Below are 27,802 nucleotides of genomic sequence, written 5' to 3'. Positions count from 1 at the left end.
AAACTAGTCAAACTATTAGATATTATCTCTCCATTTTAAAATAAGAAAAGAAAATTAAAAATATAACTCAATGGGTGAAACTGGTCCAATTATTAGATATTATTTATCTTTCCATTTTTAAATAAGAAAATAAAACTAAAAAAATAGCAAATATTCAATGTCAGAAGACTCCATTACCGCCAACACCTTACCGTTTTCCTTCTTTAGCTACTTATTTTTTTCGAAGTATACAAAATCAGCCGAATAAAGTGCCAATCATTAGGCTTAAAGAAACTGCTGCTTTTCCTTAGAAAGAAGTAACAGCTTTAAAAAACCGTGGCCACGCACAACCATCATCTGATCGCAGAAAATTTGCAGATCATATTCCATACTCCAGTAGGATCGTGCTTTCTTCAGTAAAAAGAAATACTATACAACAGCTTTCTTCTGTGCTGTTTCTCGAAGGCAATCACGATGTCATCTATGGTACCTTCCCATGATTCAGTCCGTTCAATCTATCATAAAAAATTCCATTAGAAACCAATCAACACAAACTAATAATGAAAAAGCCCAAGAGAGCTAGACCTCCTGGCAAAGATCAAAAGTAAGGCGAGCTCCTATAGCTGCCTCCTCGTGGTTATCTTTCACCTCCAAATTTACAATCAGTACAGTTTTCATCAGTCCATGATCACGGGTGTTGAGATCTGCTCAATTATTGCCAACAGACAGTTGAGCAGAAAGAATAGTTCAGAAGCGGCCCACTTTGGTAGATGAGTAATATCAGAAGCATACAGGAACACGAGCATACATTGTACATTAAAGAACGCAAGATAGGCGCACACCAACTTAATTGGAAACAGCTAAATTGTTGTACCTAGAGGTGTTTCTGAGAACTAAAATATTGGTTCTTGAACAATGTATTTATTTTCAGAAACGGAAGAAGGAAGCAAGAGAACAAAGTTTCTAATTAGAATTTGCCTGTCTATGCGTGAACGAATCAGAGACAGCTATTTATATAACAAGCTTCGTGCCTGAAAAACTACGCATAACAACATAATAGCAGAGTAGCCAAATAACCTAAGACAAATCATTACACGCATGCCTGACAACCTGTTTTAAAAACCTCATTTTGAGCTAACTTCCAATTTCTATGAACTTCCAACACTTTCAGGCTCCACATTTTAAAAATTCTGACAATATACGTGAAACTCTCAACTCTACATGAAATAGCTATGCTTCAAAATACAGAGGAATGAGTAAACAGTCGAGGCTTAGTCCCAAAAAAAGAAAAAGGGTTATCGCATGTGAACATAGGTAGGCTTATCTTACAGAAATTCACTGATGACACTAAATAAAGGGACGATTCTCTATTTTCTATGAAAAATTGAAACAATATTCAGAACAAACCATAGTTCCTTGACGTCATGAATTATTAGATAACATAGGGGGTGTCGATCATACGGGGAGATAAGTCTATTCGTATACCAAAGACGGGGAAAAAAAAATTTATTCCAACTTTTTAGTTTTTCCTCCACGTTTCTCCACTTCCCTTAAAATTCTGACTCTCTCCTATCATAGAAACCTCAAAACTTATGTTGATTATTATTTTGATAAGACAATGCCAAAAATTGTAATTACAAATTCAACCAATTCATTAAATCTCGTCACAAACAACGCTAGAAAGTAGGCTCAAGCACATATGAAAGAAATAGCTAGGAGAGCTATCAATTCCCTCTTAGCTAGGGAAAAAAATCATAGAAATATCTACTGAGTTCTCTTTCTGCAACACACGATAATGCATTCCTTTCTTCATCATGAAACTTAACCAAAATATTCAGGGAAGGCCCAAACACCCCATCCTTCTGAAGGAACTGCTAATCCTTAATTTACTTTATTATTATTATTGCTCACAGACCACCTGCCCCTTCCACTCTTTTCAACTTTAGAGGAACCAGAAGCACTCAACACAGAACCACAAACAGTGACCCACCAGGAAAGTATCGATTCCATAAATTTAACTAACACAACCCAATTCACCCATTTCTTTTTATCTTCATTCCTTGATTATTACTCCAAGATTACTTGATTTTGAAACTTGACGCCTACAGAGACGCAAAAATGGCGCCCAATATGGGGAGATGTATCATTAGATCTAGGTAAACGACATATTTCAAGTTTCAACAACAAAGAAATCACCTTATATACAAAGCTGAAGAGTTGAGGTAAAATTATGGTGCTCTCTCCTCTCCTCCCCTTTCCCTCTCCGGCGTTCAACCTCACCATCACCACTGACCCAACCCACCATGTCTGAATCCTTTACCACACTTCTCTCTGTCCCCTCTTCTTCTGCAACACCACACCATAATTCACTGGACAAATCCAAGAACCGATTAAAGGAAATCATTCTCGATTGAAATAGATGAAAGCTCAAAAGGAAGTTAAATTCAAATCACCGAATCAACAAAGGACAAAGTCTTCTCCATCGTTGTACACTAGAGCACCTTGAGATAGATTATCGACAACTTCAAAACCGTCTTAGATACTCCTTTAAGTTATAAGTTCTTCAAAGAAAGAAGGATAGATGATCAGACTTTATGGATTGAAAAAGTCAACAATAAACTGGGATACTCGGCAGAAATAGTTCGACTGGACTCAAATGGAGGCAAAAACAGAATTCTCATAGCTGTGGGACCACAACGAAACGGTTAGGTTTCTTTCATTGATCTCATGTCTTTTTACAACTTTGATGTCTCTGGTACGTCTGCAATCACTCCAGCTCCTCCTCCATTAAAGATATCTTATAAAGATGCAGTCTCTAAGTCAAAAGATTTGACTGCAGAAGCAAGAAAAGACAGCAATCATGTTGCCACAAAAGAACTTCATTTCACCTACACAAGGGACTGAAATAAATGTTCTACCCTTTGACTTCAAAAGCATGATAGTGGTCCAAAGCAAGAATTTTCATGATATTGGTACAAGATCCTTAGAGCTTTGCAAAAGGAGGTGTTAGGATCCTGAATACACTAAAGGAAACTAAGTAACTACATTGCAATATCAAAGAGAAATTACAATATTAATAGCCTTCTGAGAGGGTCATCTCTCTCACAAAGAACTATACTAAGCTCTTCACCATAAACTATTTCCCAAGATGCCTTCTCTCTCTCCCTACTACTTCTATTTATAACAAACTCACCCCTAACTAATTACTATAATGCTCCTAACTCATATACTAATAATATTCCCAAACTATCCCTACTAGGACTCTCACAGGTGGTCACAAGCTTTTGTTCTTTAAACCCTTACCGATCCAACAAAGCTTTAATGAGTTGCCAAGACACAGAACATGCTCAGATCTTAGGTAATCGCAGAATCTAGCAAGAAGTTGGACCTTTCCAACTTCTTTACAGCCCTTGCAGTCCAGAAAATCTTACTTGAGACCAGGTTGTTCCATCTTATGGTGGATGGATAAAGGTTCGACGTATTCCCATAGATAGGTGGAACATGGATACCTTTAAAATCATGGGGGAGGCTTGTGAGGGTCTCGAGGCAGTTGCTAATAAAACCAAAAATCTCATGGACCTCATGGAGATCAGTATTAAGGTGGAAACTAACTCCACCAGCTTTATTCCAGCTTTCGTCGATCTTCCTTCTTAATTGTCCTCTTCGCTATTTTCAACCGTGGACCCGTTTTTTCTTTTTTTCTTTTTTTCGGAAGAAAACCACCAAGACTACATCGTTGGAATCCATCGTACTCACCATAGAGAGCCGGAGAGTGAAGATAGGCGCGTGGATAACGGTTTACCGAAAAGTAGCAACCGTACCATAGAAAAACACAAACAGCAGAGCCAAGTATAAACAAAGCTCCACGAGGAAGTCCAATACCATATTGAAGAAGCAAATGCCAAGTGTAAACAAGATGCTGACAGCAAGCGAAGAGAAAAGGAGTTAAAAGGAGGGTGATATAGTTATGATTCATTTGCGAAATGGACGAGTTCCATCTGAATCTTACAACAAACTACTAAAAAGAAGCTTGGTTGCTTTGAAGTTCTTAAGAAATACGGCCCTAACGCCTATAAGATCAAACCCCTCGAATTTTAAAACCAGACCTATTTTCAACGTCTCAAGTATTCACCATTTTGCAGCCCAGATGGATTTACTTTGGCAAGTTAACTCGAGGACGAGCTCTGCTTTTAGAGGGAGGGAAATTGACATAACCAAGTGATATTAGTTAGTTCGGTAGAACCTTGTTTAGCTATTTTAGTTAGGATAGTTTTTCTCAAACGGCTTCTTTAACACAAGCCTTTAAACCGTGGCCTTCCTCCTATAAAAAGGAAGCTGCTGTATTTATTTAGAGGTTAATCAATTCTGCTGTTAATAAAATTCTCTCTTTGGTTTACATCAGTCATGAGCAACAAGAGTAGTATCAAAGATTTGTCGACCTTTAACAAAATATATTTTTTTTTTGGATAAGAAACATTCTATTAGCAAAAGCATAGAAAACACAAGAAACAGCCTAAGGGCAGGGGGAAGAGGGATCCCCTCCCAAGAACTACAAAAGAAGAGCTCTCCAGTCTTGCATAATCGAAGAGAGGCTATAATTACAAAAGTATTTTCTATGCCTATGACACCACCATGAAGTGTGTAAATGAACTGTATTACAAAAAACTTCAAAAGAAGAAATCTTATCTTCGAAGATTCTAGCGTTCCTTTCCAACAAAATATTATTGATGTTCTATTATGATGGAGAGTAGGACCTTTTATAGTCTTTTGAATAAAACCCTAGCCACAATTTTATCCAAGGAAGAGATGGGACTACTAGGTCTAAGATCTCCAACAGTTCCACCGTCCAACTTTTTGGGATGAGGTAAATGTATGTTTTGTTGAAGCTTGCATTAATAATCTCATTCTTGAAGTCAAAAAAAAAAAAAAAAATTCTCATTCTTAAAAAATCTACATCATCAGCCATATTTCATATATACATACGCATTGTATGTTATTTATGTTGAAAAATAATCCGCTGCATATAGATAGCGCATAAAATGCACTCTAAAGCTTGGCTTATTATCTTTTCTCAATAAAAGTTCAGTTTATTATAAAAAAAAAAATGCACTCTAAAGCATCCAAAACATCATCAGTCATAAGAATGTCACCATCCAGAAAAAATGATAGAAATAAAGGGGAAAATTTTTCTTACAGCCAAACAACCATAATGAATTGCAGCGCCATTAAATTGCACAAGCATAAATACAAGAAGTAGGCAAATTAACCTTCAATAACCATATCAAAAACCTTTTCTTCAAAACTAAATACCACGTCAAAGGAACCGTCCGCGGCATTATCTTGCCAACGTTGAGGAGCCGTTTTGACGGTGGCATTTCTTTTGAGCATGGGCAGAATGCCATTACGCTTATATCTATGCACGTTTTAAGGTTAAATTATAATTGAGCTTTAGAGTCCAACCAGGAAACTATAAAATTTACAAAGATATCTACAATTTCAGAAGACTATAATATCACCAGTCTTCGGGTCCTTCTCAAAAAGAGGACGCGGGGAAAGGATACAGTTCAGGATCTTTTCGACGGAGATCATCGAACATGTGCTTGTACGGGGTACCAAAGTCGTATACATTGGGTTCTCGGAGAGAAGGTCCAGGAAGCTTCACGTGAGCCCCAGTGCCATAGGATGAAACGTTGAAGCCTTTGCTTTTGAGGATAGAGTGAGCCTCCATGCTTCGATTCTGGTTGGATGAGCAAACCATTGCATAACGATACTTCATGGCGAACTTCCTCGCTGTATGACAAAATACAAGACGAGAAGAGAAAGGATAGGAGCACCAAGATCAGTTGTAGATGTCGAGATCAGATCACACTTGAATTTGGAACGCTCCAGTGCATTAGCCAGGATAATTGGTCCAAGTGCGAAATACTGGTTAGGGCCAAAGAAGGAAGGAAGGGGAAAAAAAAAAGGGAAAAACTTAGTTTAAGTCCAAATTTTACAAAACTGCCCTTTCTTTTCTATCCATCTTCCCCTCCGTTTAAAAAAAGTCTCCGTCGTCTCTCTTTTAAATTCAAAGAAATCGGCCTAAAATACTGGTCATATTGGACAACAGTGAAAATGTAATCTCTTTAAATTCGTCGATAACAAAATAAAATGAGACTGAAATATTAATTGATCAAATGATGAGTAAAATATATTTTTGTTCTTAAATTAATTTTTATTTATTCTTTAAATTTAAATCCATTGTTTTTCCTCGCTGGGAGGCTAGTGTAACCTCTCATTTGGACAAAAAATTGTCACACAGATACCTACTTAATCTCGGAAGTTACTTAAAATATGAATAGTTTTTAATCTCTCTCATGTGTCAGGTATAAATTTTAATTTTAATTAATCTCTAAATTAAGTCGATTTAACTAATTAATGATGTGATAAGTAACGTATCTTAATTAAACTTTATTTTCTTAAACTATGCGGAGAAATTTTATCATTCTTCTCTATTGCTTTAGTGATTTTTTCTCTCCTCTTCTTTACTCTCATCTCTTCTATCTCCTCTTTTATTTATTCACCATTTCAATAGCGCCACGCTCATTCCTCTTCATTCATCTCTAATTTAACATTCAAATATATTGATTCTAATTTATCACATGAAGTAACGAGTTTTTGGACAGCTAGCTAAATTCATCGACATTCATATTAAGTCATTGTAGATATATGTTATTGTTTAAATAATATACGTTAATAACGATCCATTTGACTGATGTACCAATTAGAAACTAAAATCAAAGAAATTAGTTAAAATTTTAAATTCAAATTTGAATGATGAAATGTATCAATTTTTAGATCGGAGGACCAAATATAAACTAAATTTAAATCTAAGGACTAAAAAGGGATGGTTTTTTGAATTCATGGACAAAAAGTAAGAGATATGCATGCTTTAGCATGCAAAAGTTTGGTTATAATTTTTAAATTTTTGTCATTTAACTATGTTTAAATTTTAGATTTATCACCCGACTAAAAAGTCTTATGCTTCAGAAAATGAAGCTTGTTTACTCATCGGTTAGCCTTTTTTCACCTAAAATACTCTACGAATTACAGGTAAATTGTAAAAAACGATTTTTTTTTTCTTTTGAAAATTGCCTCTTGCCGTTGCAGTGATATTTTGAGATTAGAATCATGGTTGAGTTTTATCATGTTATGTGTAGACTGTAGAGAAGAAAAGGAAGGTGATATCCACAGAAATGAGGAGTATTTAGAAGTGGAAGGAAAGAATTGTGGTTGTGGTCGTATGAGATGAGAGAATAGACTTTTACAAAACTCGTTGCCGCCTCTGCATCCATTCATTCGTATGCACACACGTGCCAAAACGTGTTTCACAATTTCTTCTCTCTCGAAGTCCAATTCGCAGTTGCTGAAATTTCTGGACTCCTCCTCTTCCTATTCCATCTGCAGGTTTGTTTTTATTCTCCTTTCCTCGCTGAAATTCGTCGTTCTATTTCGGGTTCCCTTCCTCATATCTTCCTTCATACGCCTCTTGCCAGATCCATACTACAACACACATGGAAGCCGCCACTTCAACTTCAACCTTTGCTATTGGATCGCTATTTCGGGACAGGCCCCGTCTCCTTTCTCTTCCTTCCAAATCCCTGCTCTCTGTTCCTGTAGCCGTAAGATCCTTTTTTTCTTTTATCCCGGACTCATTATTTATCAACTGTTTATAATATTGTTAAATAATGTTATTTGAATTTAGTTTAGATTCCACGCCAATTCGTTATGGATGATAAGATCTTATAATTATATAATAGTATAAATAGGTAAAATTCAATTTTTTCTTTTTTCTTTTTTCTCTCCGCTTCTAAAACTAACACATCTCATTATGGCTTCACAGCATGATCGCCCAAGAGTGGGAAAGAAGGCGATTAGTCATCGGGGTCGGAGGGTGGGATTCCCAGTGGTTAAAGCGTGTGTGTCTCCGGACCCGCCTCAGGCTGGTTCCGCTGCGCAAATTGCTCCACTTCAGCTCCAGTCTCCAATTGGCCTGTTTCTATCTCAAATCCTGACCATCCATCCTCACCTTCTTCCTGCGGCCATCGACCAGCAGCTTGAACAGCTGCAAACTCAACGTCATGCTGAAGAGCCCCCTGCTTCGGCTGCTACTCATGACATTGTATTGTACAGGTTAGTCCCGAATCCCTGATGGGTTAACAATTATTTGATACCAATTTCTCTTTTACAAAAACAAGAAGAAAATTCAATTGTTTGATTAGAAGAACACTGAACACCAGAGCTGCTTAATACTCACGTAGCTTAGCACTTGAAATGTTTAGGAGAATTGCAGAGGTGAAGGAAAATGAAAGGAGAAGGGCTTTAGAAGAGATCTTATATGCAATGGTGGTGCAGCGTTTCATGGACGCCAATGTTGGTCTAATACCAGCCGTTGGCCCACCGTCTGGGGACCCATATGGCCGAGTTGACACATGGCCACAAGATGACGAAAAGCTGGAGCGGCTTCACTCCTCGGAAGCAGGTGAGATGATCCAGAACCACCTGGCTCTCATTTTGGGCAATCGGATTGGTGAGTCCGCCTCAGTGGCCCAAATAAGCAAAGTGAGAGTGGGGCAGGTGTATGCCGCGTCTGTGATGTATGGCTACTTCCTCAAGCGGGTGGATGAGAGGTTTCAGCTTGAGAAAACTGTGAAAGTGCTGCCAGCGCCAGCTGATGGTGATGCAATGGCAACACACGAAGGAGAAGAATGGGATTCCCCCTCCAATGCAGCAGTGCATCCTGAGATCTCTTCCATGCCAGCTGGACCAGCAGGTGTTACTCCTTGGGAATCGCGTCTGGGGATCAAGCCCTCCCGCCTCAGAACGTACGTAATGTCATTTGATGGGGAGACGCTACAGAGATTAGCAACGATAAGGTCAAAAGAGGCCGTTGGTTTGATTGAGAGACACACGGATGCGTTGTTTGGAAGACCGCAGACTGTGATCACCCCCCAAGGAACAGTAGATACCACCAAAGACGAGCTTATCACAATCAGCTTTGGTGGGTTGAAGAGACTGGTTCTGGAAGCTGTGACTTTCGGTTCTTTCCTCTGGGATGTTGAGGCTTATGTGGACTCCAGGTATCATTTTGTCATGAATTGACCACAATGCACAAACTGACCTCACCGCCTCTAATGAAATGTAATATAATATCTGGTTCTAGTTTCAGTGGACACCACAAAGCTAGCTTTCTCAAATGCTACAAATACAAACCTTCCCATTACAAGTTTGCCTTTTCATTTCTTCATATCAGCTATATGACTAAATTACAACGCAACTAAACTAAAATACATAATATTTTGATGAAATCCTATATTGCAGTGGCCTTTAGAAAGAAAAGAACCATCTTGATTAGGACCCGGATAGAAACTTAAATTTCTAATGAAGCATCACAATTTACGTATTGCCACAGTTACGTAGTGTAATTAATTATGTAAAATTGAGATATGTGGCCTATTAGAATAGGAGATCGAAAAAAGTGGAAAATAAATCTCTTAATGAAACTGGGAGGTGCTTGAGTTAATGTTTTTTTTTTTCTTTTTGGAGAAGGAGAGTTAATGATGTTGAGTTTTAAGAGTTTGGTTTCTACATTCAAGCCTCTTTTGGCATATAGATTGACTGATTATCAATGTACTCGTCTTGCAGGTTAAAACAATAACATTATTGAACTTCAATAGCGTATCAGAAGCATGACTTTAATTCAAAATGTTTTGAAGCCAAAATATGAGCAAACTGGTTTTTGTATATATGCATAGCATTAGAATTGTATTGCAATAACTCTAGTATATATTGAAACCAGTCAATGACAAAATTCATTTTGAAAGTGAAACAGAAATACCTATATAGTGATAATATGCATTTAGATGCAAACAAACACCAGTTAAGTAAAGATAGTAAGATACACTAAAATTAATTAACTCAACAAAAAGGTGACTGAGAAAGGGGAGAGTGAGACGAAGAAAGAGTAACCTGCCAATTTTCACACTGGGTAATGTCAGCTGTACTCGTGAAGAAAACACTCTTCATGAGGAATTATTATAGAAAAGAATGCAATACATCAAGCTTGCACACTCTTATAATATATCTTATATTATAGCTATCTCTCCATATAATTGGCAAGTCGGCATAAATATTTAATTAAAGATGAAAAAGGCCACAGAATATGTTTAGAAATAAACTTATTGATTCAACACAACGACATGCCGGGTATTAATATACACAAAATATCAACCAATGAGAAAGGGTGAACGATTGGTAGTTGGCTAATAATTTATGTAAACACAACCTTTCCATTCCACTTGTAATCTGATGTGCAGTTTCTGTGTTTATTTGAAGAGATTGGCTAAAATTGGACTCGTACAATTACCAAGTAAGGTCATATTGCCATTTGAAAACACATACCGTAGTTCCTTTGTGGTATAAATGTATAAGTGATGATAGTGGCACACTTGTAGAAAGTGAACTGATTCTGCAGGCAAACTAGCTCGATAAATGCTATATTATAATAAATCAATTGTATAGTGTGATGAGTAAAATACTTATCAAGCTGCTCCACTTGCAGGATGTTGAGCATATATATATATATATATTTTAAATCTCCATTTAGACGATGCTATGTTGAATCAAAATTGTTTGTAGGTAATTGTCTGTTACAGATTTTTACAACCTTAATTTCTCAACAAATAATAATGACTCATTTTTGTCAAACGTTTCAATTGACAATCTTCGCTTTTTATATACTATTCCAAAGCTAAATCATCTTCACAAGTTCACTCCCATTGCTTCACAATCCCACCGATGTTCATGTCGCCCTGAGAGCGACAGAGAGGGAGACAGAGGTTAGTGGACATTGATTTAAACGAAGTGAAATCCTACACGTACCAATCTGCTTAACCACTCGACACCTCAACCACCAAAATTAAATTACCACAAAAGAGCCTAACTAACAAATTAACACTACCGTGTCATTACTGCAATTAGCTCCTGTCCAACCATCATGGCCTTCTAAAAGCGATACTTGAAAAATGTATTTCGGTTATAAAAGATGCCATTGCGTTTCGAACGGTGAGAATCAGTCCTTGAGCACAAGAAATCCAGATGTTGGAACATGTAGGGTTATTTAGCACTATACGCGATGGAATATAGTTGAATTACAGGGAACAGAATCATACCTCCAAAACAGCTTTAGCTTCTTCGACCAAGGTCTTGCAAAGAATTTCATAACTCGTTTCAATTGCCATCTGGGAAAAATAAAAGCAACTAATTTCAATACTGCTTAAACAAAAACCAGCATCATTTTAATGTCATGGTAGTGTAGTGCATGGTATACCAATGAATTGACACGTGAGGGTGAAATAGTTGAAATGGTATATCTGCAAAAAGAGAATACGAAACACGATTATTAGCCATTTACAATTAAATCACCAATACATCAAACAAACAATTCTAATTATTCCAACACCGAAACCCAAGACGTGATTTGGATGTCCTATTGAGTTTGGGATAACCTACAGATTTCATAAACAAGGGTTTTATTACATTATGATCTAGATTTTTTATTTTTTGGAAATTAAACGATTTCATCGATAGAATGAAATAAGAGAAAGAAGATTACAAAGGTTGGTGAGAACCCAATAAAGCTCACAAAAAAGCTCTCCAATTGGATAACAATGACGTAAAACTATAATGATGAAAAAAATGAGAGCATTTACACCAAGATATAACCCAAAAAACTATGGCCTTGAAAGAGTGACGAAGAGAGAGTCCCTTATCATGGAAGATCCTCCGATTTCCTTCCGACCATACAATCCATAGTAGAGCCTGTATAAAGTGAAGCCAGATACACCTTTTCTCATTCTTGAACGGATGACCAATGAGAGTAGAGGCCAAGAAGAGGGGCATATTGATAGAGTGAGCAGCCGACCATCCAAGAGGGAGGATTTTGTTCCAAAGCCCAGATGTGTACTCGCATGAGACAAAAAGGTAGCCAATAGACTCACCGTGACTTTTACAAACGAGTACAACAATGAGGGAGAGAGTTGGCATTCTCCTTTTAGCTTGTCATGAGTCTTTAATGTAAGAAGGCAAGCTTTCCAAAGAAAGAATTTAATCTTTTTGGGATAGGAGTCTTTCCAAATGCCACTATATAATTTGGTCGAAGAAGAGGAAACAATGGGGCTTTGCAGATCCTTCAGTAAAGAGTTGGTGTAAAGGAGCCATTTGATTCCATGCGCCGAACAATGAAGTCCCTGGTTGAGGAGAGCCAGATGGGAGACAAAATATGGAGCCGAGCAAATTATGATCTAGATTTGTATTTAATGTACCATTTCGTCTTCAAAGTATGTCAATCAGACACACCTCCTCCGGAATGTTCAAGCTCATCAAGAACAAAAATAATGTACATGATAGAGCTGTTTTATTTCGCCATGATGGGGTCTACAATGAAAACATGATTCTTTAGTTTCACTAAGGATAATATGAAACAACCTGTGCGACTTCAAACTAAGAGTTAATATTATTTTTGCCCATTAGACTTTTATGTATCATTTTCTCATTAAAAAATGTTATAGTGCCCTGGCATTTAAATTAATGGCACCATCACTGTCACTTCCCCTTCAACATCTATCTCCGGCGTGAATAGGATAGGTGAAAAAACTTGTTAAAAAAGTACACATAGGTGCAATATAACTGATCAATTTGTTGTTCCTTTTATTATTACTAGTTAAAAAACCCTCTCTCCAACTTCAATCCATGTTCTGCTCCAACCAAATTTACCCAAACAGAGCCACATTAAACCAGAAAATTTTCCTCTGCTCTTCAAAGCTGTGCCCTAAAAAAGCTTTCACCACAAACTGACTTGCCCGAAATCTGAAAATGAACGGGCAAATCATAAAAAGGTGGTTCACAGATTCAGCATTTGCTTTTGCAAAGACAATAACTTAGGGACTGTGGTAGGAGCTCAGATTTCTCCTTTGAACTCTACCATTAGTGCAAATACCGCCTAGACAGAGAGTCCACAAGAAATCATTCAATGTTTGGGAATGGAGAACTTCCACAACTACTTGCAAAAGGCTGAAATGATCTCTATTTCCTTCGTGCGATGGTTGAAAAACAACTCGACTCTGAATGTGCCAAAGCTTCCAAAAGGCAAATCTTGGTGTCTCTACCAGGTGTCAGAATAAACCCATCAATATGACGTAACAGCTAAAACCATTCAACAAACTACCTTTCAAAGCGATCCCATCTAAAGTTTGTTCCAGAAATTAATTCTAACTCCATGTGCATGTTTAACCAAAACAGCTTTATCAATAGTCAAATAGAACTTTTAAAAAATAAAGTTATAGGAATTGGAAAGTTTGTTTCTTGTTAAAAAGAAAATTATAGGAATTACTCACCCAGGCAAAGATCATCAGTACATTGATGGTGCCAAAAGGGAGTATTAGCACGACCATCTCTGATTTTGAGCCTCGTAAAGAGATCAAAAGGACAATAGAACTTATAGGCATGCATCCAAGCTCCTAGCGCCTGGGGAGCAACATTTATTAGGGATGCTTCCTATAGATTGGGCTACTTGATATAGATGACCTCCTTCCAAATGTCATTGAACTCATCAGAAGATCACCACGGCCATTCATTAGGCAATAATTCTCTCCTTGGTTCTTCCTACACTGCGACCACCTAATCCCTAGGGAAAGCAACAATGCTCCAATCAGACTTGTTGAGCTCATCCCACAAAAAACTCCTGATAAGTTTATCCACCCTTCTAGTGACTTGTCTCAATAAGAAAATGAGCTCAAGAGGACTGGATGAGAGTCAAGTCGACCTACTTTAAATAGAAGCCCTATGCCCATTTATCAATTATTTGCTCTGCCTTTTTAATCACTGAGCTCTGGAAATAGAAGGAGCTAGGACACTGCCCAAAGGCATTCCTAAGTACACAATAGGACGAGAGGCTAAATTTAGGGCATAGAAGTCATATCCTCATTGTCGTTATTTATGCCCACACCACAACCGTAGATGTGGAGAGATTAATCCTGAAACTTGAAACCAACTCAGAAGTTTTAATGATTGAAAACACATTTATGATGATCATTTTATACTTTTTTTCTCTGTTTTGAAAAATTAAGCTTATAAACACTACCTCCACCAATATCTTTATTTTATTATTATTTTTTTTTTTTTTTTGATGAGAAACAATACTTTCATTGAGAATAATGAAAAAGATACAAGAGCTACAAAAAAGCCGATAAAAAGGCATAAAAAAAACAGCCCTGAACGAGTAGAACCCCTTACAGAAAAGGACTCCAATCCAAAAAGATAAGGCCTAGCGAATAATTACAAAAGGGCTTAGAAACCGAGCCCCATGAAGAAGTGTTAAATCTAACGATACCCCAAACATAATCCACAGATTTCTCCACCCCCTAAACAATCTATGATTCCTCTCCAGCCATATACCCCATAACATAGCTAGAAAGCCAGCTTGCCATAAAAAGCAACCTCTGTCACGAAAAGGGGGATATAAAAGCACCTCCTCCATCATGGTCCTACAATCCCTAGCACGGACCCAGGATATCCCGAAACACATAAAAAAACGATACCAAAGATCCTGATCAAATTGACAATTCCACAACATATGATCAAGGTCTTCCGAGGCACTCTTGCAAAGAACGCACCACTGCGGACCCAAACAAAAGGCCGACATCCTCTAGATACGATCTAAGGTATTGACTTTCCCAAGAAGGACTTGCCACCCAAAGAACTTGATCTTCTTAGGAACTTTAATCTTCCAAAGAGAGGAGAACCAAGGGGTCGAAGGGGCAGTAGAAGAGGAAGGGGAACTCAAGACAAGGTCATAAGAACTACAAGAAAAACCTTTCGACGGACGGGGGTCCAAACTCTCACACCCTCCCTCCCAGGGAAAAAAGACACCTCGGCCATAAGAGAAAGCAAAGCAGAAACCTCTACGGTTTCCCGATCCGTTAAGGCACGAGTAAAGCCCAAAGAAATAGAAGGAATCTCTCCTCGGGGATTCAAAACCTCGGCCATCGAACGGTGCCTTTTTTCAGAAAGATGGTATAGCCGAGGGAACGCGAGACAAAGAGGTTTATCTCCTATCCAAGTATCCTCCCAGAAGTAAGTGTTACAACCCTCCCCCATCACAGAACGAAAGGATTGAGAAAAGATAGGGAAACTCAAAGCGATAGCATTCCAAGGATTAAAATTGCTCACCTTAGACCCACCTGTCGAAACTCAATCAAATGGATGCGATCCATACTTACTCACAATAATCTTTCGCCACAAGGCGTTAGATTCACGAAGGAAACGCCATAACCATTTAGCCAAGAAAGCCTCATTCCTAAGCCTTAAGTTCCCGATACCCAAACCCCCCACATCCAGAGGCTTCAAAACCTCTTTCCAACCCACCAGATGAGTGCCACCTCCCTCTTCAACACCTTCCCAAAGAAAATCCCTCATGATTTTTTCCAAATCCCTCACTAACTGCCAACAGGATCTTGAAGAGGGAAAGATAATACGTTGGGATACCCCTCAAGACAGAATGTATTAAAGTGAGTCTTCCTCCTTTAGAAAAGAAGGCCTTTTTACAAGATGAAAGGCGCTTCTGAAACTTCTCACGCACCGACGTCCAAAACGTCACACTTTTTGGGTATGACCTAAAGGAAGACCAAGATAGGAGGAAGGGAACTCACCAACTTCGCACCCAACCAGGGTCGCCCACTCTATAAGCTTACCAGCATCACAATTAACCCCTAACAACGAACTTTTTCCTTTGTTTATCTTGAGGCCCGATAACTTTATTTGTTTTGTTATTTAATTTTTAAAACATTTTCAAAAACCATGTTAAATTTTGAAAACTAAGAAAAATTAGTTCCTAAAAACCTATTTTTGTTTTTTAATTTGGCTTAGAATTCAAGTATAAAAACACTAAAGAAATTAGGAGGAAGCAAGCATAATTTTTAAAAACATAAAACTAAAAACAAAATACCAAAACTTTTCAGCTTCAGGAAGAATAAAAGGGTATCGTGAATAAACCAATTTCCACTATCCTAATTTTTAGGGATGCAAGCTGAATCGTAAACAATGGGAAAAACTTGTGAAACTGACCTAACCAAGTCTGAAAACATCAATCAAACCAATTTGTTCTATAGGTTTAAGCTATATATGATTGGTCGGTTTTGTTTGATAAAATATAAATTTGAAAATTGGTCAATGAATTCGATTTTGAAAGATTATGTTGGCTTTGGTTGGTTGGGGTTTTGCCTAAGCAAATAGTTTGATTTTCCAGAAATTTGTTTTACTGTTTTTCTTAAAACAATAATTAGGTTCTGCATCATTATTGGCCAAAAACTAAGACGAACTAACCTACTTATGCCCCTAATAATATTAATCACTTTATGTTCACTTATAAAGAAAAAAGTATTGGTACAAACCTTCAAACTTCGATAATGAAACTAGGAAGAACCACCACCCCAAAATAACAATAATAAAAGAGTCCAACTCGTATTATATTGGAGAAAATAAGTTAGCTGAAACTAAAAGAATTGGTTCTAGAAAAACAGTTCAACAACGAAAACACCACCAAAGAATCTGAGTCAGATATTTACCGCAGCTTGCTTTTGTAGAAATTCAAAGCTTTGGAGTTTGCTTTTTGAACAGTGAAAACCACAGCGCCCATGCAGTTCTATAAAAATTAACATCAAAATTAGAGGAATGATTTGATAAAAGAAGCATCCTAGAATGATTAGCAGAAGATATAAGCACAATATGGTGAAAATAATTAAATTAACGTAAAAAAATCAAGCTGTGTAAGTTTTTCAGAGTTTAAAGTCTAGTTTGAAACAATATTTGTACAGTGTATCTATGTTAGTGAACATGAGAAAGCAAAGAAAAAGCAGAACAGAGAACCTTGCGAGCAATAAGCTCAACTAAATCCATTAAGAAAGTCCCCAGTCCTCTCCCTTGGAAACGAGGCTCAATCTGCAGTTCATACACATAAAGCACAGGTATCATTTCTTCTACAATAAATCGAAAGTGTACAAATGCAACCATGAGATCCTTTTTATTTGAAGTAGTAGTTGTCTTCTCTGCATCTGATTTTGAAGGCACCCCATTGGCACTAGCATTTGAAGACTCATGCACAAATATATAACGTGCTTGTGTTGAAACTATTTCCCTGTACTTCACCTTCTCTTCAGTTGGCCACTGGGATCCGTATGGCCCCTCCATGTTTATCTTAGAAAATAAAGTGAACGGTTTTTAAACCCACGAATTAATAAGAGCTCGCAACATTTCCCTAAATTAAGATGATTACAATAGAAATACGAGATTTTAGTCCATTTGTTACCTTGAGGAGCTTTTGAATGTATTTCTTAACAGAATAAGAAAGTTTATTGCCACGTCCTGATTGCAGGCATAAAGACAGACCTGGAAATGAAAGAAACATAGGCATCCCATTATATATGCAGCATATGTTTACACCTCAAAAATATCTAAAGACAGTAGTTGCAGGGAAATCAAAAGAATGGCCCAAACAGAACAAACCATGTAATGGTAATCCTACTTATGCAAACCATCCAAACTAAGGTGAATATAAGCTCATATACCCAATGAACTCAAAAAAGAAAAATTCCGTGCTTTATACCATGATCTGAAGTCGTAACTCATTATATCCAAAAATCAAGAAGCCTTGCAAATCTCTGTCCATATACTTCGTTAAAGTAGGTGCAGACATGTGCATGCGCGATTAAGTTTATAAAAGCAAGTGGTGTCCTAAAGTTTATGTAGATGGAAAGAACCATTTGATATTTTTATTTCTTGTTGCTTATACTCCAAATCCTGAGTACAAACTAACCCTGTGTGTTTGATACCATCCCAAAGTCCATCTGCTTAATTGAACCCATTTAACAAACAAATGCATTAAAAGGAGCGTAATTCTAAATTACACACACACTTGTGCTTTGTTGTAAATATTACCTTTACCTCTATGTTTTGAAAATTTTTAAACCATTCTTCTGCTTCATGGGTTGTTCAATCATACCCTTCAATTAATTAGTTTGGACAACTGTTATACACTTGTAATAAGCCACATGTACTGATTCCAGATTTTTAGATAGAATACAAGATGGTGATAACCATGTTTTCTCTCTCTCTCTCTCCCCCCCCCCCCCCCTTTCCCCACTATCCGCCATGCCTTTCCCTCCTTCTAACAGCCATCTGTCTCCTCCTGCCGTTAACATCACTATGACGAATTGGGACTACGACAAAAGAAAAGTAACAGTCGACCGAAAACCCTCCTCCATTAATGTCAACCCAAAATACGCAAACAGTAGAGCAAGAATCACAAAGGTTGGAAAGAATGTCACCTTCTTGGCCTCCTTGACCTGGGACACACTCCAATGGCTAGAGTAAGCTATCAACTCCCTTGTCGATTTCCCTCTCACGTGAAAATTCATCAAAGAGAGAAAAGGTGATGACAACATCATTTTGGTGGAGAAGACTAGCAATAGAAGATGTTATCTTGCAAAAGTACATAAGCTAAACAACAATGGATGAAAAAGTTGCATTATGATACCATCCAAGAATCAGAAAACAGGTTGGAGGGCTTTCTCAACCCTTACCAGAGGCTTCCTTGACAAAAGGAAAAAAGATAGTGTGTGCAACCACCCTGCCACGAATAAAGAATCTTATAAAGACGTGGTCTATAGAGCTCCTACAACCATTAATACTCCAACAAACCTGGCACCTCGAAGGACACTAGCAGCACTAAAGAGCCTCTTAATACTGCCAAAAAGATGGATAGGAAGCAAAATCAAACCCCAGACAAACCTGAATTATTTAATTGGAAGCTACACATTGTCATACAGAGGAAGAGTTCTTGGGCCCACTACGAATGGTACTTCTCTTTCGAAATCTTGTCGAAGCTGTACAACTCTTCATTCTACAAAATTCTAAGAGTTCTACAAAGCAACACAAGTGAGCTGTGCTCCATCAATCCCTTCTAACCAAAGGTATCCTCAGATGTGAAAATAAGGAACCAGCAAGATTGTTTTGTCTTCAAGAAGGATAGAAGAAGGTGGACCCTTTGAACTCAAGTTGGATAAGTGGTGTGCTAAAGTATTTAAGAAAGACAAATTCATTCGATCATATGGTGTATGGATAAAAGTCTTCAACCTTCCCCTTTATCTCTGGATCCAAAAGTGATGAACCTCATAGGAGAATGATGCAGTAGTCTGATTGAGAAAGTGCAGAAGGCTACCATACTCCATGACCTAATGGAGATGAAGATTAGAGTGAAAGAGAATCATTTGGGATTCTTACCAGCAGAAATTTAATTCAAGGACACCTGAGCAAAAAGAGTTGGTAAAAGTAAGAATAGACCCATTCTTTTCCACGGGAAACTGTATCGGAAGAATTGCCAGAGTCCATGGATACTTAGGGAAACTTTGCTAGAATCGATGACCGTACAACTGAGGAGTTAGCACACGTTCATCAACAGGCAACCAAAGTAGAACCGTCACGAAAAGGGAAGCAAAATCCATAAAGACTAACCCGCAACCAGATGATGCTGACAACAATCATCAAATGGTGGCACAAAAGTCAAACGGCGCTGGAAACCTTGACCAAGGTACAATTCCTTTCCTCTTTGATGCTTTGATGGACAAAACGAATAGGAAATTGCGAAAAAACATTTCCACCCTTTAAAAGTTAAGGGTCAGATCTTCTCTCACCAAAAGCAAGATCTTCTCTCACCAAAAGCAAACCACATCTCTACGCACGTGCCACTAACATGATGCAGGCCCAAAAGCTTGTTTCTCTAGCCCTCTCCCAAGCAAATACCCAACCCAAGATGCAGGCCCATCCAAACCTTCTCCTTTATCGCCCATAAACTTGAAAGGCCCACTTAACATTCTTTTCAGAGATATCCCTGTCCAAGCACAAGAACATCCAAGAAGCCCATTTGCATTGACTGAGAACAGGGTACCCAAGCCTCACCAGGTTGATACATTTATGAGCCCACAACAATCTCCTGATAGTCAAAATAGCCTAGCTATCACGAAAGACTTGCATAAACAAATTATCCTTTCTCCCACGCCCATCGCCATCTAAAACTTTGAAACATAAGATATGAAGGAGGAAAAATCCAAAGAAACCCTTTACACCCACTAGCATTCGAAAATATATAGCAGCTTGTCTCCACCATGCACCTAAAACCTAATAGCAAGAAGAAGAAACCTATTAGATTGTCTACAAAAGAACCTACACACAACTATCAGCTACAAAAAGAAACAACTTTCTGTGGGGTTAAATGATGCTTATATGAAGTATCTCTCTTTGTAAGAGGGTTGGGCTCCAGAAAAAAACGAGCCCTGATAACACAAGTCGTCTCCCAAATTAATCCAAACTTAGCGATCCTCCAGGAAACTAAACTCAGACATACTGATCATCTGTCAGTCAAATCTCTTTGGAGTGCACATGGTATCACTGGGCATCTTTAGACACACCAAGCTCAAGGCTATTCTCATCCTCCAGAATGACAATTTCCCTATTAAGGAAGTTATAGAAGGTGTTTTCACTTCTCTTGATTAACTTCTCTATGGCTGATGATTTCTCTTTTTGGGTCTCAATAGTATATGGCCCAACTCGAGCAATCACTAGACCTTTTTTGCAGGAACTCCATGATCTCTCACATCTCTGTCATAATTGCTGGATTTTTTTTTTTTTTGAATGAGAAACAAACCTTGCATTAATATACATGAAAAGAACTGTAGATGTTCAAAAGATACAAATTTTTTAAGGAATGGAAAAGATGAGATGCAAGAAAATAGAGAAGGCGTAAGATAAGATAAACAGCTAAAGCTCTAAAAAGGCTTCCCAAGAAGAAGACATTGTAGTAAAAGAATAGTCCTTAAAACAACACAGAGAGCAATAGGGCCAGGTGCAAAATTGGTAATGGGATCTCGATAAACTCCTGGAATGATAAATAGGCCTCTGATTATTCATTGGCAGATGAGTTCCCTCGTCTGTTTGCTATATGGACGAGGAAGGATTCACTGGTATGTATTTTTGGTGCCGCACCACCTCCTCTTGGGACTACTACTTTCATAGACCTCTCAAAGAAGAGGAGATATCAGAATGGTTGGCCCCATCACAAATATTAAGACCTATTTCTCCAACTTCTTTAGAACACAAATGGCTACAGCAAATGATTCCCAACAACATATTTTTAGAAAATTCTTTTGATGTAACTAACCCTATACAAGTTAGTTAGAGTTTAAGTTGTTAGTCTGTTAAGAGTTAGTTGGCTTAGCTAAACTCTTTAGTCGTAGCCTATTTGCCTATGAATAGGAGACTCTTCTCTAATTTTAAGCATTCCATCCAATAAAACATTTCTTCTCTCATTTGGTTTACACCAAGTTGGTATCAAAGGACCAAAAATCTCTTCCTTTTGCTTGGGCCCGCAGTGGTGTGCTCTCTGCAGGAATGTCTCGGAAGACCTTGAGCACTTGTTGTGGACCTGTCAGTTTGGGCAGGATTTATGGCGTTGTTTCTTTACGTGTTTTGGGATGTCTTGGGTTCGTGCTAGGGAGTGTATGGGCATGTAAGAGGAGGTTCTGTTATACCCTCCCTTTCGTGATAGGAGAAATCTATGGATTATGTATGGGATCTCATTAGAAATAATACGTCTTTATAGGGCTCGGTTTCTAAGGTCTTTTGTAATTATCCGTTAGGCCTTATTCTTTTGGATTGGAGTCCTTTTCTTTAGGGGACTTCCTCTCTCAGGGTTGTCTTTTTGTAGGCCCTCTTTCGTTCTTTCTGTATCTCTTTTCATTTTTCTCAATGAAAGCATTGTTTCTCATAAAATAAAAAATCAAAGCACCAAGAATCTTGGGCTTTTGAAATGGCGGGTAAAAAACTTGTTCCTCCCGTGGGAGATTTATCGCTGCCGGAAAAGAGACAAAAGATGCCGCCGTTCTCTCTCCATGATCACAACCACCTGACTGAAGATGGTTGAGGGGGCTGTTGAAAACCTCCAGTGGAATGTGGTAGAGATTCACCAAATATTGAGCGTAATTGTGGATAAGTTGGATTCTCTTCACCTGCACCAAGACCAACCAAGATTGAATCATGGAAGGGAACAGGGGATCAGGATCGACTTTGATGCGCAGCAACCAGCTCCAAGATTACATCAAGAACCCCACCCTATTCCTAGGCGAAATTAGGAACTGCAGGGTGAACAAATCCAAGATTTGCCTCGCCTTGTCCCAAGACAATTTGAAGAACCTGGTTTTATCCCTGGAAGAAATTACGATTGGTAAGGAGACACTACCAACAATCGACGACTTGGTCGTTTTCATCGGCGACAAGATTTCCAGGACGACTCTTCAAGCGACGAAGACGAGTTGCAGATTTGGGGAAATGGCAAGAGGCAGAATAGGCGCAACAACCACTACCACATAGAACAAAATGAGTACAAAATGAAAATTGATCTACCTAGATTCAATGGGAAAATGGATATCGAAGGATTTCTAGAATGGATAAAAAACGTCGAAAGTTTCTTTAGTTATATGAGTACGCCGGATGACAAAAAGGTCAAGCTAGTCGCTTTCAAATTGAAAAGTGGAGCATCGGCGTGGTGGGAGCAGCTTGAAACAAACCACCAACGCTTTGGCAAGGCTCCTATCCGTACATGGGAGAAAATGAAAAAACTAATGAGAGCTAAATTTTTTCCTATTAACTATGAACAGATATTATAGAATCAGTATCAAAGTTGCAAACGGGGGACTCGATCCATTGCAGAATATATGGAGGAATTTTGCTGCCTGGGCGCAAGGACTAATCTGGGTGAAAATGAACAATACCAGGTAGCAAGATTTATTAGTGGCTTGCATGCAGACATTAAAGAAAAACTTCAACTACAACCGATTGGATATTTGAGTGAAGCAATTGCAACGGCCGTGAATGTGGAAGATCAACAAGCGAACAAGTTTTTTTTTTTTTTGTTTTTTGAACAAGAAACAAACTTCTCATTGAATTAATGAAAAGGAATGACAATGTTCAAAGATACAAACTCTCGAAAGAGTGAAAATAAAAGAAAATTACAAGTGAATGGAAAAGAACAAGATAATCTTAAACATTAAGAGATAAGGTAAAAGCTCCCCAATTGAAACAAATAAGTGAGGGAGAAAAGTTTTTGAACAAAGGTGATAAAGAGCTCCACTGTGAGGATTTGAATTTAGCCAAACTAAAACGATCCAGTGGAGATTTGCGACGATCCTTAAAAATTCTGAGATTTCTTTCGTACCAAAGCTCGTAGAGCAAGGCTTTGACACCATTTGACCACAGCAAGCTACTTTGAGAAGATAGAATTGGGCCTAGGAGTAATTGAAGGATATTATCCACTGCTATGTCGCTGAAAACCCAGGAGAGATTGAACTCTTTAAATAACAAGAACCAGCAGTGCAATGCGTAAGGACATCGGAATCAACAAGCGAACAAGTTCAAATTTCAATATCAAAGGAAGAATGCAGGTGATGGACAGACAGTACCTTCAAGAAAGGATCACTGTCTTATGACAAATCATCAATCCAAGCTACATCTTCGAGTTCTAAGAACATGCTCAAAGACCTTATCTCCAAACAGGCCCCCCAGCCACCTCTCTCGTTTGAGTTAATTTGGAATGAGAAATATCCCAAAAAAGTCCAATTTCTTTTATTGAAACTCAATTATCAGGCTATAAATACACAAGATAAACTACAAAGAAGACTCCCCTCTCTAACCATCTCTCCCAGTTGTTGCGTTATGTGTTTGAATGAAGCGGAATCATAAGATCACCTAATTGTTTCTTGCGGATTTGCTAGCAGGTTTTGGAATTTCTTGGTAGAGACTTTTGGATGGCAGACTCCTATTCAAGTGAACATCACTGGCCATCTCCAAGCCTCTTTTGAGGGACATTCATTCACAAAAGATAAAGAGATCTTATGGTCTTTGCTTATTAGAGCCTTTATTTGGTTTTTATGGAGGGAAAGGAACAATACATCTTTTAATGACGAATCCCAATCCTACAGCAACTTCTTAAATGGTCTTGGTAATGGCTCTCCATTGGCGTAAATGTCACTTTACTTCATTTTCTAACTACATTTTAAATGACACCTTGATAAATTGGAGGGCATTTTTGTAACTCATCTTCATGGGTCCCTTCTCTACTTTGTATTTTCATACTATCAATGAAATAGGTATCTCTATTCTCTCATTAAAAAAAATAATAATAATATAAGCAAAACGCATGGAGTGGTTTGTAATTAACTCTTTAAAAATGAATTTTCTATACATGCAAATATCCAGTGCGTGAAAGAATTATGTATGTTTGCCCTTGTAAATTACAAGCAGGGGCTTTTGTGAGGCCAATCATAACAATAAGGTGAGCAATTCCTTTTAAACAATTCACGAACTAATCAATCAATATTAAACTTAGATGGCTTAGTGATGTTTAGATACAGCATAATAATATGCATACCATCGTGGTTGTAGTGTTGGAAGGACGGAAAAGGTGAAAGATGGTCCTTTTCCGAACAAGCAACGTCAACGAGTTGATCAGCGATTCTTTTCTGCTCAAGTATCTATGTTATAGTCAAGGAAGCATCATAAGTTCCCAAATTGTATAAAATTTGCAAATAATAGTAAAAAAAAAAAATTAAACAAACGTTGGATCTCCATGAAGAATTTACCTTTCTCCGCTTCAAACTTTGTTCTCTATTAGGATCGCTTGAACCATTGTTCTTGGAACAGCGATGAGAAAGTGAACCTTTCTTCTCCATATCTCTTGGATTTCAAAAAGCTAGGATTTCACCCGTATTTGATCGTGCAATTGGGTAACCCTACAAAACTTCTAAGTAGAACATAGACCATATATAAGAAGATCAAAATGCATGGATGAGGCTAAAAAACCTTGCATGTAATTGAACAAAAAATGTGCATTCTGTTTTTTTTTTCTTGCACTATATTGCAATCGATTCAGCCTAATCTGTTCTTTTTCTTGCAATGCCAAAATCAGCAACAAGCCATGAAAGCACGAGTTCAAAGTCATTGAATAGCACTAAGATGTTTTAAATGGCTTGAAATAAATCAAAAGAGTAGAATCAAAACAAGAAAAATGCGAGGCCACTATTTAACATTCTGTATTTTTTTTCTTGCAATGCAAAAATCAAGAAACAAGTCAGAAAAGCACAAGTTCAAAGTCATTTAATAACACTAAAATGTTCAAAATGGGTTAGAATAAACCAAAAAAGTCCAAGTAAAACACGAAAAATGTGAGACCAGTGACTTTTTAGCATTCTGTTTTTTTTTCTTGCAATGCCAAAATCAATCCAAAAAAAATCAAGCCAGGAAGAATAAAACTCAAACTACAAACCTGAAAACACTTGGAAGAAGAAGAAAATTAAAGCAACGAAGAAAATTTAAAACAGTGTTCGGCTTAAGTTACGGAGTAAGAACGCAGTTTGAAGAGCTGTCAGAGCTTGCCGCCGTTGCTTGAATCAAGCTCGCTGGAGTTCGCCACTGTTGACTACTCGTTTCGCCGTTGTTCGCGACTGGGAGATTTGGCGATTGTTGCCGGACATACGCTGTGATCGTCGCCTGAGATTTTGCCGCCGTCGCCTCTGTCCGTCTAGAAGTCCGCCACCGTAAGTCACCGGAAGCGATGGAAGGAGGTAAAATGGGTCGCCGGAAGAAAGGGGTCGTTTGGAGGAGGCGTGCGTGCGTGATGGAGAGGGAGGGTGGAAAGTTTTGGGGTTTCACGTGATGGAGGTTTCAATTTTGAGAAGATTTAGGAATTTTTTTAAAAGGACAATAAAGTATTTTCACCACTAACACTCCAATCGTTGTATGAATCAAAATCTAATCTCAACGATATTTAACGCACCAATCGTTATATGAATCAAAATCTAATATCAACAATATTTAACTAAAGGTTTCAAATCTTTGCTCTTGCATGTTGTCTAAATAAATATATATATAATATTCAAAAAAAATCTTTAAATTTTGATTACTAATTATTCCATCAATTTTGTGGGGATGCTTTTTTAATAATATATTTTCGTAAAATTTATTAAAAAATATATCATTAACAAAAAAGAATAATACTTGAAAATAGATAAAACACATTAGCATTTGATCTTCTCTTAGAGACGATCTAATGATGTGGCACTCCATTGACATTACGTCTAATTTTTAAAAAACTTTAAATTGTAATCGGACGACTATCTTGATACACACGAAAGCAGTCACTAATAAGGTTTGATGGTGTGGTGGACTCTGAGTCCATTGTGATCCTTGCATGTGCGGGTTCGTATCATTTGGAAATTTTTTTAATAATGCTTTATTAAAAACTTATTCCAAATATATATCAACCCCAAATTATTTCCAAGGATAATGTTTGAGAATTATAGGTCGTCTCTCCACATCACAATGTTCGAGTTGCATGGTGCCTTGCGCCATGTTTTTTTTTTTTAATTATGGTACGTCGTCTCTTGAAGAAACGACATATATCAATTGTATTAAACTACCACTATGGTATAGGGGTTGTGTATCTGGTTTAATAGCTACATGTCTTAGGTTCAAGTCTCTGCTACAACCACTAAACCAGAGTGATAGATTAATACGATTTTAGCATATGTCGTCTCTGAACATGCCATAATTGAAAAAAAAAACACTCACACACACACACAACGCCAGCAAGGTGCCATGCAACTCAAAAATTATGATGTGCCAGAGGTCGAATGACCTATAATTTTCCAAACATTATTCTGGAAATAGTTTGGGAACTGATATATATTTGAAATAAGTTTGTAATAAAGCATTATTAAAAAAACATTCCTCGTATTATCCTCTTCAAGGATACTCAAACGCAGATTGGGCTTCCGACCCTGATGATAGAAAATCAACATCCGGATTTTGCATTTACTTAGGTAATAATCCTATATCATGGGGATCTAAGAAACAAGCAATAATTTCACGTTCAAGCACAGAAGCAGAATATCGTGCTCTTGCCCTTGCTGCCTCAGAATTGATTTGGTTGAAAACATTGTTCTCGGAGTTGAGAATTCCGATCCCTACTCCATCGATTCTCTGGTGTGATAATCTTAGCTCAGTCCATCTCAATGCCAATCCGATTATCCATTCACGAACGAAGCACGTAGAAATTGATATCTACTTCATTCGAGATCTTGTGATTTATGGCAAACTTCGTGTACAACATCTTCCCTCTCTTGCGCAAATCTGCGGACGCCCTCACAAAGCCTTTATCATCGGCACGATTTCAGATTTTGAAAATCAAGCTCAATGTCTAGTTAAAACCAATCACTAAAATTGGGTTTCAGTTCTGTTGTTTGTAACATATGGGCCTAATTTATAATTCTGTTAATGGGCCTAGTACAAATACACTTTCCTATAAATAGCCCATGACTTATTTTGTAAATGATGATGAATTCAAGATAATACAAACAGAATTCATTCCAATTATTGATATTTTGAAAAACTACACGTGAAAATGAAATTACTTATCCCGTCAAATCAACTTAATAAATTAAAACTATTTATTATGTCTTTTTATTATTGTGCCACATTTTGGTATCTATTTGTTTTTTTTTCCATTTTTTTAAGAAATACAAGGTCTCCTTATGGAAGAACAATTTTCCTCAAAGTAACAGACATAAGCCAACACGAGTATCATTAAAAAAAAAAGTATTTGAATTTGAATATCCAACCTCGC

The 27,802-nt window shown here is 37.6% G+C and overlaps 3 protein-coding genes across 10 annotated transcripts; 1 reads left to right on the top strand and 2 right to left on the bottom strand.

Annotated features, from left to right (window-relative positions):
- Nucleotides 1-75: 75 nt before the first annotated feature.
- On the bottom strand, nucleotides 76-6,005 carry LOC111008820 (Ssu72-like family protein). The gene is made up of 4 exons (XM_022281643.2): nucleotides 5,541-6,005; nucleotides 5,247-5,392; nucleotides 565-683; nucleotides 76-494 (listed from the first exon to the last, which is right to left on the bottom strand). The coding sequence occupies exons 1-4, from the start codon at nucleotides 5,753-5,755 to the stop codon at nucleotides 393-395; spliced, it is 582 nt and encodes a 193-aa protein (XP_022137335.1). The 5' UTR covers nucleotides 5,756-6,005; the 3' UTR covers nucleotides 76-392.
- A 1,259-nt stretch (nucleotides 6,006-7,264) lies between these two features.
- Nucleotides 7,265-9,841, top strand: LOC111008818 (UV-B-induced protein At3g17800, chloroplastic). Of its 2 annotated transcripts, none has more exons than XM_088122264.1 (4): nucleotides 7,265-7,425; nucleotides 7,515-7,640; nucleotides 7,862-8,151; nucleotides 8,301-9,257. In XM_088122264.1, the coding sequence occupies exons 2-4, from the start codon at nucleotides 7,533-7,535 to the stop codon at nucleotides 9,118-9,120; spliced, it is 1,218 nt and encodes a 405-aa protein (XP_087978390.1). In that variant the 5' UTR covers nucleotides 7,265-7,425; nucleotides 7,515-7,532; the 3' UTR covers nucleotides 9,121-9,257. The 2 variants fall into 2 exon arrangements, with proteins under 2 accessions (XP_087978390.1, XP_022137328.1); XM_022281636.1 differs by lacking the exon at nucleotides 7,265-7,425 and adding an exon at nucleotides 9,664-9,841 and having other exon boundaries at nucleotides 7,432-7,640; nucleotides 8,301-9,098.
- A 715-nt stretch (nucleotides 9,842-10,556) lies between these two features.
- LOC111008819 (Acyl-CoA N-acyltransferases (NAT) superfamily protein) lies at nucleotides 10,557-25,844 on the bottom strand. 7 transcript variants are annotated; one of them, XR_015789966.1, is made up of 9 exons: nucleotides 24,762-25,841; nucleotides 24,551-24,653; nucleotides 17,381-17,460; nucleotides 16,942-17,268; nucleotides 16,641-16,717; nucleotides 11,348-11,390; nucleotides 11,190-11,258; nucleotides 10,979-11,095; nucleotides 10,557-10,829 (listed from the first exon to the last, which is right to left on the bottom strand). XR_015789966.1 is itself a non-coding variant. In XM_088122266.1 (9 exons), exons 2-9 carry the CDS (start codon nucleotides 24,849-24,851, stop codon nucleotides 10,788-10,790), a joined length of 831 nt encoding a protein of 276 aa, XP_087978392.1. In that variant the 5' UTR covers nucleotides 24,852-24,922; nucleotides 25,517-25,843; the 3' UTR covers nucleotides 10,557-10,787. The 7 variants fall into 7 exon arrangements, 5 of the variants coding, with proteins under 5 accessions (XP_087978392.1, XP_087978393.1, XP_087978391.1 ...); XM_088122266.1 differs by lacking the exon at nucleotides 10,979-11,095 and having other exon boundaries at nucleotides 24,762-24,922; nucleotides 25,517-25,843; XM_088122267.1 differs by lacking the exon at nucleotides 10,979-11,095 and having other exon boundaries at nucleotides 24,762-24,919; nucleotides 25,517-25,843.
- Nucleotides 25,845-27,802: the final 1,958 nt, after the last annotated feature.

The sequence above is a fragment of the Momordica charantia genome, assembly GCF_013281855.1.
Source record: "Momordica charantia cultivar OHB3-1 chromosome 3 unlocalized genomic scaffold, Mcharantia_2.0 BLBB01000003.1, whole genome shotgun sequence".
NCBI classification, from domain to species: domain Eukaryota; kingdom Viridiplantae; phylum Streptophyta; class Magnoliopsida; order Cucurbitales; family Cucurbitaceae; genus Momordica; species Momordica charantia.
Note: the sequence above shows the minus strand (reverse complement) of the source record. Positions and strands in the feature narration are given on the sequence as shown.